The sequence below is a fragment of the Pungitius pungitius genome, chromosome 14 (genome assembly GCF_949316345.1).
Source record: "Pungitius pungitius chromosome 14, fPunPun2.1, whole genome shotgun sequence".
NCBI classification, from domain to species: Eukaryota; Metazoa; Chordata; class Actinopteri; order Perciformes; family Gasterosteidae; genus Pungitius; species Pungitius pungitius.
The window spans coordinates 2,413,279-2,428,034 of NC_084913.1; the positions used below are offsets into that span (position 1 = coordinate 2,413,279).

General features: G+C 44.4%; 1 protein-coding gene across 1 annotated transcript; it reads left to right on the forward strand.

Annotated features, from left to right (window-relative positions):
* The first annotated feature begins 245 nt into the window (after positions 1-245).
* LOC119227876 (NLR family CARD domain-containing protein 3-like) lies at positions 246-13,344 on the forward strand. Its single transcript, XM_062557468.1, has 10 exons — positions 246-459; positions 3,862-4,021; positions 4,994-5,119; positions 5,208-5,357; positions 6,053-6,128; positions 6,283-6,493; positions 6,653-8,417; positions 8,827-9,000; positions 9,618-9,791; positions 13,057-13,344. The coding sequence occupies exons 3-10, from the start codon at positions 5,031-5,033 to the stop codon at positions 13,109-13,111; spliced, it is 2,694 nt and encodes an 897-aa protein (XP_062413452.1). The 5' UTR covers positions 246-459; positions 3,862-4,021; positions 4,994-5,030; the 3' UTR covers positions 13,112-13,344.
* Positions 13,345-14,756: the final 1,412 nt, after the last annotated feature.

The window sequence follows — 14,756 nt, forward strand, 5'->3', positions numbered from 1 at the left end:
AACGGCGCGTCCAGTGATGGTGCAGCAATATTGTTGTCCGGGTGGAAATCGGGAGAAATTCGGGAGAAAGGTCGGTCCGGGAGATTTTCAGGAGGGGCTTTGAAATTCGGGAGTCTCCCGGAAAAATCGGGAGGGTTGATGTCTGCTCCTGTCCCTCTCGTCGGTTCTTCCGCCAAGAGACACGCCCCCTGAACGAGGAAATTACAGCGCGCTGTGTCATTGGCTGGCTGCTGTCGGGGGGAGGAGCCAGTGAAAGAACCAGGTGAGGTTCACAGGTTCAGTTACCAGTCAGTTTCCTTCATCTCGGGGTGAACAAACTGAACCTGCTTCTAGAAACGGACCCCTGGTGGTGGCGGAAACGCGCCGATTATTGATTATCTACCGCCAATAAAGTTAGAAAGAAGAAGTGAGAGAATCTGCAGGAAGTCACGGAGCTTCACTTTAACATCTTCACGTCCTGTGAGTACGTCCCGTGATGCACAGTGTGTGCTTTAGTGTGTGTTTGTTGTTAATGGACGCTACGGCCGACGGGATATTGATCCAAAACGGGACCATTGCGTATTTTACGGGACGGATGGAAACACTACGACACTCACGGAAATACTGTTTTTAATGTTTGTTCCATTTAAACCAACAACAAGAAACACGGAAATACTGTTTTTAATGTTTGTTCCATTTAAACCAACCCAGTGAGCACAAGACGTTATTTCAACGTTGAAATATGGTTGAAATCGGGTTGAAATGAGGTCTGAACGTCTAAGACCTCATTTCAACGTCTTTTCAACCGGCGAAAAAGTGCGTGAAACTTCAAAGTGCTAGAAAAGGGTAAATTTCTCGAGTATGTGTCATGTTGTAACGTAAGGTTGAAAGAGAGACGATAATATCATTACGATTATCATAATAATGAATGAACTGGTCGGCCAAATTTGGTCTACGCAAAGACGTGATTTCAACGCATTTAAGATTTTTCTTAAAACGTCATGAATATGGAAATACAGAGTGTGTGTCTGTTACGCCGCCAAACCCGGCTCGGGAGAGCAGGTGGGGCGTAACAAGATGCCTTAAGGACAAAGTAATGCGGGCCGTTTCAAACATTAGTTGAAAACACGTAACTCTGATCACATCTGTAACGCGGGCAGCAATGCAACTTATTGGATGCCGGCTGCCGTAAAATCCCAAAGAAGAAGAAGAAGAACATCTGTAACGCGCATGCGCAAGTTCTTAGACGCTTGCAGAGCTTCCACCGGGTGCAGCGCGAGGGGAAGTGTGTCCGGGAGCAGAGCGACGTGAACGGGCTGATACAACCACGGCTACCGGCCCCAATACTCTGTAAGTACGTGAGTGTTTGAATGAAGCACACCTGGAACCAGTTATTTTACTGCTGCCCACTCGATACGGGAAAGACTGTTATTTTGGTAAGCTAGTTAGCGTTAGCGCAGATAGTTTGCTAGTTAGCACGCTAGCTTAGAGCATGCTAGCTCGGAGCATGCTAGCGTTCAACATGAACTGGACCAAAAGTAAACATCATAGAGTGTTTTCCGTGTGTTTGGTGTTGCTTATGCGTTAGGTTGTTGCTGTACCCATATCATATTATTGCCGTTCCCATTTCATGTAGAAAATACACGTTTTTAAAGCAACGCGGCCTAAACACAGATTGCAGGTGAATTCAACAAGTTGTGGCCTGTAAACAAGCTAGCCAAAACATTGTAAGTTACTGCATGCTTAAAGCAACATTGTAAAGTATGGTACTGTATAATATACCTGGAAATGTTACTCCAGAAATGCCATAAATTGTTTATAATGTCATAAGTAAACAATCTATAAATAAGGGTTCTCAAACACCTCCTGCTGTTATCATTATTAAACTTTTTTTATTAGTGTCATTATAAACCCAAATTACACACGTTTCCCTAAAGTCTTTGTTCATCCCTCCTCACAGGTTCCTGTGGATGGAGGTTACATCTGATGGAGTTTGTCCCTGCAGTTGTCCTGCCTTACACCTGGTGTACTACTCTGAATATTTGAATAATTTCTGTTGCAGGAATTGAATGTACTGTACATCTTTAAGTTGTTCTTTCTGTACATACTTACTCCTCCACTGTTCACCCTTAAGTGTTGTCCAGTTGAAGGGAGTTTTATCTGTGCCCATGTGATGGTTTTGGGACAGGATGCTGCATGTTTAGACTGTAAAGCTCCCTCTGGCCTATTTTTCATTTTGGGTTGAACAAAATAAAATGAATTGAATTAACTTGTTGACTAGAGGCATCTGCAACTGAGGGGTGTTCTGCGCATTCTGAATCATTGAAGTGACGATGAGGGAGACGGAGCTGATTTCAGGTATACGATCCGGATTCAAGTGACTCGGAGCCAGATCTTGTTACAGAATCTGAAAATGAAGTGCCAATGATTCAGAAAAATGGTTTACAAACACAAAATTCTAAACTAACTGGTTCATGTTGTTGCTCCACTTATAATTTCATAGTTTATTTTCACAAAATATAATTTATTTTTGTATTCTGTTTTGTATAGGAAAAGTGTTGTTATATTGATATGAATAAATACAAATTAATCAAATTGTGTTGTCCTTGTTAAGGGCTGTTGACATGATTGACGACTGTCAACAGTTGATTGTGTGTAACTTGTACTTTTCCAGCGAGCAAGTTATCCGTTGAAAAGACGTTTAAAAGACGTCTATGGCCCGACGTTGAAAAGACGTTGAATATTGGTTTAAAAGTGAAAGTTGTCTAGACGTCTATGTTTAGACCCGTTTTCAACGTGATTTTTAATATCGGTGGTAAACGTACAAATGTGGACGTAATTTCTTTTTAGAACCTATAAAATAATGCTATAGCACAAAGTAGAGGATGACATTTTACCGTATTAAAAATGACGTTGATATGTGGTCTAAATATAGACGTCTTTTCAACGTCTACGAATAGACGTTGAAACAACTTTCACTTTTAAACCATTTTGCAACGTCTTTTCAACGTCGGGCATAGACGTTGAAAAGACGTCTTTTCAACCAAAAAATGTTCACTGGGAACAACAAGAAACACGGAAATACTGTTTTTACTGTTTGTTCGATTTAAACCAACAACGAGAAACCGGAAATGTCCTTTTAACGTCTTCTCTTAATCGTATTTGTTGGTTCGTAGAGGCTGTGACGTCACCGTATAACCGCCAGAGAACATTTGCTCTGACATAAATGTGTTGACATGGTGATGTTTAGTTTTCTAAAGCAGCGGTTTCCTGTCGGACAGCATTCCGCAGGCCGGTGTTACACCCACTGGTTTATAAACCTACCTTCATACCAGTATGGGTGTAACACTGGTGTTACTGGTTTATCAACCTGCTGGTTTCTCGCGTGCGTGTTTGTGTCCTCTGTTTCCTGATTCTCACACATTCAAGTATTGCTGAAAGTCTACAAATACATTAAGTATAAGTGAGCACTACATCACAACCACGTATGAAAACATGTATTTAAGAAAATATATTAAAGGAAAGATCGAGAAAGATGTATATCCTTGTAATTTACTGTAAGTTTATTGTTAAGCTCAGCAGGTTGCTAGGCAACGGGAGCAGCGGAGGTGATGCTGAGGAGAATATAAGAAAATAAGGGTCTCTGTTTACTGAGCACACATGTCGTCCTCACTGCACACCAGCTGGTGGCGGTAACGCGCCGATTATTGATGATCTACCGTAGGATGTAGCTGGAGGGGTAAAAAGTCAGCAAGGGGCTGTGTGTGTGTGTGTGTGTGTGTGTGTGTGTGTGTGTGCACGCTCGTTGTGGAAGATTTTCTCATGCAATCAGGAATCAGCTATAAAGTTTTCAAAGTAGCCTTTTCTGTTTATTTCTTGCAGGAAGAAGAGGTCTGCAACAGCATCACATGGACAGGCAGTGGCAGGATTCTTCTTCTTGATGTCTGAGCACCACAGATATATTTATACATCGACACCTTGGTTTTGTTACGCTAAAGAGTTTGAGACCAGCAAGGAGGTCCAGACCTGAAGGAACCTCAAGGTGCTTACAACAGATGTTTGATTAGACTTCCTTCACACAGTGGTGTCATGCAAAGACAAATGGGATCAAAGAGAAGAGGTGCTCTGAGGTTCTTCTGCTCAGATAGTTCCCACACAGCTGGTGTTATGGAACCTCCTCAGAATTAAAGTCATGAACCAGGCTTTAGCTGCACCGTTGTAGAAGTCACAGGGTTCAATGCGTGAGGAAAAAAGTAGCGGCTTATAGTCCAGAATTTTGGTAAATGGTGTAAATCTGAAGCGACAGAACTTTGCTGCTACGTCACTGAGACAACAACAAAATATATGATTTACAATTGAGGGAATTTATGGTACTTTTTACTCTGATTTGAACGTCTTTTAGGCTCTTTGCTGACGTCATTTTAAGTAATGATGTAAACATGTTATTATGACAGCCTGAACACACTTGTGCCTCCACTTTTCCTTTTTTTACGCCTCCCTGCGTTCACTTGTCGTCTCATTTTTAACGTCACAATGACTTCTGGGTAATTCCTTTGGGACGATTCAGTCATCCAAAGCTGACTTAAGGAAATGATTCATAAAGGACTCAAACACTGTGACAGATGTTAGTCTGTGAGTCAGTTTGCTAAATGGTGGATGGAATGAACTTGTTTCTCTTTTCTAGTCTTCTGACCCTTCAAAGCGCTTTAAGGCTTCATGTCATCATTCACACACTGATGAATGACAGCAGCTACCACACAGAGACACCTGTCCATCAGTGACCAACATTCACACAGGACTCACAGCCACAGCAGCAATGTGGGTGAAGTGTCCTGCTCAAGGACACATGGACACAGGTCAACAGGACCTGGGATCCAAGCCACAGTCGCCTGAGGGAGCAGGTTGGGATTGTGTGACAGAGGCCGACAGCATCTGCTGCTGTGACGTGAATGTGAGGTGAATGAGCTCTGTGAGTTTGTCCTGATGAAGATGAATAATGTGTGAGATCTCCCAGCAGGTTGTTGTGAAGGTGTGAAGGTGTGGACTCTGCTATGAATCAGGCTGAGGACCCAGAGGACAGTGTCCCTCCCTCTGAAGCCCCTCTGTGTGGGGGACATGACAGACAGACCAAAGCTCAGAGGTGAGAGGACCATCTCCAACTGTCCTCCAGTCGTCTCCATGTCCCAACGTCTTTGACTCACTGACTCTGGTTCTACATGTGTGACCAGGACCCATCAGGGACCAGGACCTGGACCTGGACCCAGCTGTGTGTCCATGAAGAGTAACCAGTCTATGGATGATTGGAGTAACTTCAAAGATGATCAGTCTATGGGTCATCTGAATAACTTCAAAGATGGAGCCCGTTCTTTTGACCCAAAGTAAGTTCTTAAACAGACGAAGAAGTGTTCAGATCGTCGTTAATGAATCACAGAAATGTTCATTCATTATTTAAAGTGTTGTTTCCATGACGATCCATCATGACAAAACTCCTTATCTTCATCTAACTGGTCCTTATGGGTTTAAGTGTGAATCATTAACTGTAAACATCCTCAGATGTAAACACAATGTGAGCTAGTTCCTCCACATCAGGATCAGCAGAGGTCACATCTGGAGACAGCTGCAGGTCTCTGGAGACAGATGACTGGGACTGATCATGTGATTAGAATGAACTCAGTGCTCTGTGGACCAGCTGACGTGGTCTCTGGACTCCATGCAGAGGTTTGGAGGAAGTATCGTCAGTAGACTCTGTGAAAAGGTCCAAAGACTAGTTTCAGAAGATCTAAGGAGACTTCTAGAGGTCAGGGGACGGACTAAAGAGAGTTGGAGTAGTTCCATAAGACTTTGTACCAGATGCAGAGGTCTGGAGACGTTGTTTTTATGACCCACAGTAAGAACTAAAAACAGATGAAACTGATGGCTGTCACTCAACTAATAAACTGTCCGTCATCAGTCTTCAGCATCTGGTTTCCATGGTGATCAATCATGACAGAAGCATATATCTTTACCTATATATTTTGTATTGGTGTTGATTGTCTAAACACCATGTGAGCTGATGGTTCATGTTCCTCCACAGAGAGGACCAGGAGAGCTCAGAGGTTCCCACAGAGTCTGCCCAGCAGCATCAAACACACCTGGACTCCATCTTCATGGTGTGTACATGTACAACTACTTGAACATCTCTCAGTTCACCATCATCTCCATGCTGCACTTTGTAGACCAGTGGATTGTCCATCTGTCCAACATGGACCCGATGGTGACTTCCATGGTTCTAGTTGGTGTCATTCATAGAATGTTCTGTTCCAGCTGCTGGAGGAGAACATCCTCACCTTTGTGAAGAACGAGCTGAAGAAGATCCAGAAGGTTTTGAGTTCAGATTACCCAGAATGCTTAGAGAAGGTGGATGAGGAGGTGCTGGATGATGAGCAAAAGAGGAGCAGAGAGGCATTTGTGAAGATCTCAGTGGACATCCTGAGGAGAATGAAGCAGGAGGAGCTGGCTGAGCGTCTGCAGAGCAGTAAGAGGGTTTCTCTAAAGACGTACTATGCTGATGAATGAGACCTTCACTAATGTCTCAAGAGATGGACAGAATATATTCATGGAGTCATTCTCTGAGTAAAGGACATATTAAAATCTATTCTGTGACTCATTGATCTTCTTTGTTGTCTTCATTCAGGACTTCTTTCTGCATTTTGTCAGCGTGAACTCAAATCCAACCTGAAGAAGAAGTTCCAGTGTGTGTTTGAGGGCATCGCTAAAGCAGGAAACCCAACCCTTCTGAATGAGATCTACACAGAGCTCTACATCACAGAGGGAGGGACTGCAGAGGTCAATGAAGAACATGAGGTCAGACAGATTGAAACAGCATCCAGGAAACCAGCCAGACCAGAAACAACCATCAGACTAGAAAACCTCCTCAAAGCCTCAGCTGGAGGAGAAGAACCAATCAGAACAGTGATGACTAAGGGAGTGGCTGGCATTGGGAAAACAGTCTTAACACAGAAGTTCACTCTGGACTGGGCTGAAGACAAAGACCACAAGGACATACAGTTAACATTTCCATTCACCTTCAGAGAGCTGAATGTGCTGAGAGAGAAGAAGTTCAGCTTGGTGGGACTTGTTCATCACTTCTTCAGTGAAACCAGAGCAGCAGGAATCTGCAGGTTTGAAGAGTTCCAGGTTGTGTTCATCTTTGACGGTCTGGATGAGTGTCGACTTCCTCTGGACTTCCACAACAATGAGATCCTGACGGATGTCACAGAGACCTCCTCAGTGGATGTGCTCCTCACAAACCTCATCAGGGGGAAGCTGCTTCCCTCTGCTCGCCTCTGGATAACCACACGACCTGCAGCAGCCAATCAGATCCCTCCTGAGTGTGTTGGCATGGTGACAGAGGTCAGAGGGTTCACTGACCCTCAGAAGGAGGAGTACTTCAGGAAGAGGTTCAGAGATCAGGAGCAGGCCAGCAGGATCATCTCTCACATCAAGACCTCACGAAGCCTCCACATCATGTGCCACATCCCAGTCTTCTGCTGGATCACTGCTACAGTTCTGGAGGACGTGTTGAAGACCAGAGAGGGAGGAGAGCTGCCCAAGACCCTGACTGAGATGTACATCCACTTCCTGGTGGTTCAGTCCAAAGTGAAGAAGGTCAAGTACGATGGAGGAGCTGAGACGGATCCACACTGGAGTCCAGAGAGCAGGAAGATGATCGAGTCCCTGGGAAAACTGGCCTTTGATCAGCTGCTGAAAGGCAACCTGATCTTCTATGAATCCGACCTGACAGAGTGTGGCATCGATATCAGAGCAGCCTCAGTGTGCTCAGGAGTGTTCACTCAGATCTTCAGAGAGGAGAGAGGACTGTACCAGGACAAGGTGTTCTGCTTCGTCCATCTGAGTGTTCAGGAGTTTCTGGCTGCTCTTCATGTCCATCTGACCTTCTTCAGCTCTGGTGTCAATCTGCTGTCAGGAGAACCTGGACCATTGAGTCTCTACCAGAGTGCTGTGGACAAAGCCTTACAGAGTCCTAATGGACACCTGGACTTGTTCCTCCGCTTCCTCCTGGGTCTTTCCCTGGAGACCAATCAGACTCTCCTACGAGGTCTGCTGACACGGACAGAAAGTACCTCACAGACCAATCAGGAGACAGTCCAGTACATCAAGGAGAAGATCAGTGAGAATGTGTCTCCAGAGAAAAGCATCAATTTGTTCCACTGTCTGAATGAACTTAATGATGTTTCTCTAGTGGAGGAGATCCAACAGTCCCTTAGATCAGGACGTCTCTCCTCAGAGAAACTGTCTCCTGCTCAGTGGTCAGCTCTGGTCTTCATCTTACTGTCATCACAAGAAGATCTGGAGGTGTTTGATCTGAAGAAATTCTCAGCTTCAGAGGAGGCTCTTCTGAGGCTGCTGCCAGTGGTCAAAGCCTCCAACAAAGTTTTGTAAGTAAAGAGTTAGATTCATTCTTCATGACTTCATGTCAACATCATGGTCGTTTATTTCTGATTCAAAAAATGAAAAACATGAAATCAGAAGATAAAGATTAATTTCTCACTTCGTTCTCTCTTTATCTTTCTTTAAAATGAGTCAGATGGAGGATAGAGACACTTAACTTTGTGTTTTCAGCTGTATTTAACAACATTAAATCTTCCTTCCTCATCCTGATACTGATACTACAGTACTTCCTGTTAACAGTAGAGCAAATTAACTGATGTTTTCCTCTTATTTTAAAGTAGTGAAAGAACAAATGTTTTTTGATCATCATGATTTCATTTTAGTTCAAACTCATCACTAAAGAGAATTTCATTTGAACACAAATGTTTTTTTTCTTGTTGATTGTTGTCTCTTCAGACTCAATGGCTGTAACCTCACAGAGAGAAGCTGTGAAGTTCTGTCCTCAGTCCTCAGCTCCCAGTCCTCTAGTCTGAGAGAACTGGATCTGAGTAACAACGACCTGCAGGATTCAGGAGTGAAGCTGCTGTGTGATGGACTGAAGAGTCCACACTGTGACCTGGAGACTCTCAGGTCAGGATTCAATGTCCACTTGGTCTTTATTTACATCAATGGTACATTTTTTACTTACTATATGATTATTGTATGATTTTAATAAAATTAAATTGTTAGAAAAAGAAATATATTTATCAGTTATAAGTGTATCCAGACGTGCATCGATTTCGATGAATCTTTTATTTACCAACGAACAGTGGGAGAAGTGCGCATCAGTGCCAATTTACAGATCTCTTCTTCCTTATTCTTTTTCTACTTTTTTCTCTCAAAACCCGCGAAAACACAACTCCCGCTTCACTTCCTGTACAAGGACCCGTTAGGTGGCCCCCCTCGTTCTCCCCTAATCATATATATATATATATATATATATATATATATTCCAAACATAACTAGAAAAATCAAATCAACAGATGCAATAGGGGAGTGTCCACTTCCTGCAGCAAACTCAATCTGGACTCCACATAAGATTGTTGATGTTAATGGGCTTTTTGTCTGTTTTGTTCTGTCTGGAAACCAGTAAGTAATAATGGTCACATGATCCCTCACTAGCCGACAGTATCTCAGTCCTGCAGTGACCTTCCAGCCCTCACAGCTCCCTCAGGTCATGTGACGTGTGTTGGTTTGTGTGTCTGCAGCCTGTCAGGCTGTCTGATCACAGAGGAAGGCTGTGCTTCTCTGGTCTCAGCTCTGAGCTCCAACCCCTCCCACCTGAGAGAGCTGGACCTGAGCTACAACCATCCAGGAGACTCAGGAGTGAAGCTGCTGTCTGATGGACTGAAGGATCCTCACTGGAGACTGGAGACTCTCAGGTATGAAGACACCTGCTGCAGCCACAGACCATCAGTCTGGTAGAGGAGGTAGAGCTGGAGACCTTTTCTCTGTCCCACTGTCAGTCTGGTCATGTGACCCTGAGACACCAAGCTGACCTCAAACTACCAGAGACTCATCAAACTGTTTCCCACATCAGACCATCAACACAGACAGAAGTATTGAGGAAGAGTAGTCAGGAGGACTGTTCCCTAAACAGGGAGGAAGGTGATGAAAGGCTTGTGTCTCTGGAGCCTTGTCTTGTTGTTATTAGAGAGGACAGAGGTGTCTCCTGACACGTTGACGGCATCATGGTGGGTTGATATGAGTCAACGTCGTCACCTGGATGTTTAGAAGCTGATCATCTGCCTCCAGTGTGTGTTGTCCTTTAGTCACACATTATTACTAAATGACACAGTTAAAGAAACAATATGTTCAAACCGTCTTGATGGATCATCACAGCAGGAATGTTTGGTGTTTTAAAGGAGCTCAGCTTCAGGTTTTGGTGCTTTGCACTGAGAGCCAGATCCCTGGATGATAAGTTGGACTTGTTGAAACTACAGGTGACAGTCGGCCACAGACACTCAGTGAAGAACCAACAGCTGATGGTGGACCAGGGGGGTATTGCACAAAAGTACAATAAAGAAAGAGATTAAGCTCAGCTTGACTTAGTTTGATCTTAATCTGTTGCACGTTTGCTGAGTCGCGCTGAGAAGGAGGAGCTCAGTGGATCCAGGTGCACATATCTGAGATCAGTGCAGGTCCACAGCTTTCTTAAGTAGACCACGGTGTCCATCACACATTCACTGATGCTGAAATGGAGAAGACGCCGCGCAGCATATTTCTCACCTGCTGATCAGCTACTGATCAAATATATGAGGAGGTGAAGCATATAAGACGCAAAACAAGGAATACGGCAGCTGTAATTAAACAGAGAAAAAGTCTGGCAGACAATCGACTGAATGTGGAAGGATTTAAAAATATCTCCTCACTAGGAAAGTTGTACACTCTGTTTTAGTTTCTTTTAATTTGACTGTTTTATGTGTTGGTTTTATTGCTGTATCTGTGTTCATGTGGTAAATGTGCTGGTTTTACTGTGAAGTGTCTTTGAGTAGCAACATGTAAAGCACTATATGTGTAGTGGCTAAACCGTTTCCTTTTGGCCTTCCTATGGCTCCTATTTCCTCGTCCTGTTGATTTCTACCACATGTGGAAATCCTCTTTGATGTGACACATTCTTCTGAGGCCATGAAGGTCATGAAGATGTGAGCTAAGGACTTCAGTGACAAACACACACTTCTAAAATGTTAATAAAAATACATCAGAACACAACAGAATAACTGTTAAACCCAGATCAGCTGATTTAACCCATGAGCTGCAGGATTAATCTTAGCCTGGCTCTTAGCCTGGTCTGGAGCAGGTTAGCTTCAAAGAATAAATCGCCATGGTTACTTGGCCCGGTTTAATTCAACCAAGTCAAGCTAAATTCCTCCAGAATAACCTGGATATCCGACTTTATCCCTCATCCGGGTTTGGTGCAACAGCCCCCTGGGGGGTCAGAGCCCAAAGAGGTTTGTTTAGGACTGGACCAAAGTTCTAGGGGGACTCAGGCAGTGCTCTGTGGCTGCAGACCCACCTGAGCTGTAACATCTTCACCTGCAGACTACAGGTGATAGAAACTGAACCACCTGTGAAACCACAGTGAAGAAGGTCAAAGGTCAATAATACATCAGAAATGGTGTGTTTTTATTCATAATTAATGTCATCAGAACAACACAAGAGGCAATCTGAGCGACTACAAGTTAACACACAGGATATAAATTCCTCCTGAAGTTGAAGCAGAAGAAACATCAGTCAGTGATCATTGATCACATGATGCATGAAGCAGCTGGTGTTCAGGAGTCAGGCTCCCTGTTAGTGAGGGAAAGTGGTCCAGCTCAAAGAAATGACTTTCAGTCTGTAAAGAATGTGGATTTACTTGAAAATGACTTCCATTGATGCAGCTTGAGCAGTTACACAATGAATAAATTCACTTTGTCACTCTGCACTGATCCAGCTGCTGAGACACACGAGGTCATTCAAGTTCCACATGATGAAGAACTTCTCTTCTTCTTGTGAACAACATGAGCAGCAGGAGAGAACCTCCTTCCACAGGAGCAGATGTTGTTCTTCAGACTGAGAGTCTGCAGCTCGTCACTGTTGTTTCACACAACTTGTGTGTCCTCCTCACGCCGTGCGTGTTGATAAGTGTTGATGCGTGTTGATGCGTGTTGGGAGGCTTCTAAGGACGCTTTGTTCTTCTTCGTTGGTTTGTCCACAGTTCTTCAGCATCAACGTGCTGAAGTCTGGCTGCTCTGGTTGTTTGTATCTGATGTACTTCATACTCGTAGTACTTCCTGCTCGTAGTACTTCATGCTCAAAGTACTTTGTGCTGGTAGTACTTTGTGCTCGTAGTACTTTGTGCTGGTAGTACTTTGTGCTCTTAGTACTTCGTGCTCAAAGTACTTTGTGCTGGTAGTACTTTGTGCTCGTAGTACTTTGTGCTCGTAGTACTTTGTGCTGGTAGTACTTCGTGCTGGTAGTACTTTGTGCTCGTAGTACTTTGTGCTCGTAGTACTTCATGCTCGTAGTACTTTGTGCTCGTAGTACTTTGTGCTCGTAGTACTTTGTGCTGGTAGTACTTTGTGCTCTTAGTACTTCGTGCTCAAAGTACTTTGTGCTGGTAGTACTTTGTGCTCGTAGTACTTCATGCTCAAAGTACTTTGTGCTGGTAGTACTTTGTGCTGGTAGTACTTTGTGCTGGTAGTACTTTGTGCTCTTAGTACTTCGTGCTCAAAGTACTTTGTGCTGGTAGTACTTTGTGCTCGTAGTACTTTGTGCTCGTAGTACTTTGTGCTGGTAGTACTTCGTGCTGGTAGTACTTTGTGCTCGTAGTACTTCATGCTCGTAGTACTTTGTGCTCGTAGTACTTTGTGCTCGTAGTACTTTATGCTTGTAGTACTTCGTGCTGGTAGTACTTTAGGCCTGTAGTACTTCATGCTCGTAGTACTTCATGCTGGTAGTACTTTAGGCCTGTAGTAGGTTTCTAACACGTTAACATGCAGTAATCCTAACAGATGATGAATGAGTGAAAATGATGAGCTGTGGTCATGGGCCAATCAGAAGAAGAAGAGGTGGTCCATGTGGACATGAAGGACCAAGCTGTGTGTATGAGAGTGATGTCATGTCCATGTCTCCATGCTGCTCTGACCCCCCTCCTCCTTTCAGGGTGGAGCCTGCTGGAGTCCGATGGATGACACCAGGTCTGAGGAAGTGTAAGTGAGCTTTGAGTTGGATTCATCACACTGTGACATCACTCATTCACCTCTGTGATGTCACTAGATGAACACATGATTAATAACTGCAGCTGTATTGTGTCTTGTTCTCTCATCAGATTCCTGTGAACTCACAATCGACACAAACACAGTAAACAGAGAACTCAAACTGTCTGACAACAACAGGAAGGTGACACGTGTGAAGGAGGAGTTTCAGTCATATCCTGATCATCCAGACAGATTTGACCACTATCCTCAGCTGCTGTGTAGAACTGGTCTGACTGGTCGCTGTTACTGGGAGGTCGAGTGGAGCGGAGGAGTTTATGTATCAGTGAGTTACAGAGGAATCAAGAGGAAAGGAAACAGTTTTGACTGTTGGTTTGGAAACAATGATCAGTCCTGGAATCTGATGTGCTCTTATGGAGTTTACTCTGTCTGTCACAATAATACAGAAACACACATCATCTTCTCCTCCTCCTCCTCTGGTAGAGTAGCAGTGTATGTGGACTGTCCTGCTGGCTCTCTGTCCTTCTACAGAGTCTCCTCTGACACACTGATCCACCTCCACACCTTCAGCACCACATTCACTGAACCTCTTTATCCTGGGTTTGGGTCCTTGTTCAGTTCTGGTTCCTCAGTGTCTTTGTGTCCTCTGTAGGACGGAGAGTCTCCTCCTGGTGGAGAACCTTCCTCTCTGCTCACCACATAGTTCAGTCTGTACAGCTGATGGAGGTCCATGTGGGTGTTGTTACGTCCCCTGTTCTGTGTATCGGTTGGTGGGTGTGTTCTGTTTTGTGTGTGTGTGTATACAGGTGGTACTGATCATCCATGATCTCCATTCATCTTGACTCCACCCCCGCTCTTTATCCGGTTCAGCTGTTTCCACTCATCTCCAATCCCATCATGCCCTTCTGTCAGTATTTGTACCCCTGTGTTTGTTTCACCTGGGTGGGTGGCACTCTGGTTGTGTATACGTGAGTGCTGGTGGACGGTATAACATTTGTATTCCCAGTGATTTGGCAATTAATACGTGTTCTTTGTTTATTTGTTGTCTTTATTACAGGGGGGGTGAGGAGTAGTTTAGTCCTGCTCCGGAGTTTACATACCTGCACGTAGTGTTACTCCCCTGTCTAACAACACTAGCTACACCTGGCTGGGCCACCCAATGTAAGTTTTGTTAGGGCGCCTTGGTAGTGTGCCATTTAGAGTGTGGTTTTGTTGGGAGATAGGACAGGTAAGGGGGTGGGAAGCATTTTGTTCTTTTCGTTGCTTTGGTACCGCCAGCTCTCCTCATTTCCCCTGTTAACAGCGCTATAAATAAAAACAAGCCTGTTAACCCCAACTTCAAGCCCCAGTCTGTTTCTTGCACCTTCAACACCACACGCTGTTTATTGGCCACAGGATGCCGTCAAGCAGTGGCGTGGATCCCACTCCCCTCCTGGGGAGGCAGAACGTAACAGTGTAGGTGCATGTGGAGCAGGTGAGGGGTACCTGGGCTGGTCTGGACTCTGGGGGTCCACAGCTCTCTGGGACTTGTGCTGTTGCAGATGAACGTGTGAAAGAGCTCAGCGAGGTGTGTTTTAATGTCTCTGTGCTCGATGCCTCTGTGGATGAATCAATAATCATCATTTAGATGTTGGCTCCTAATTACAG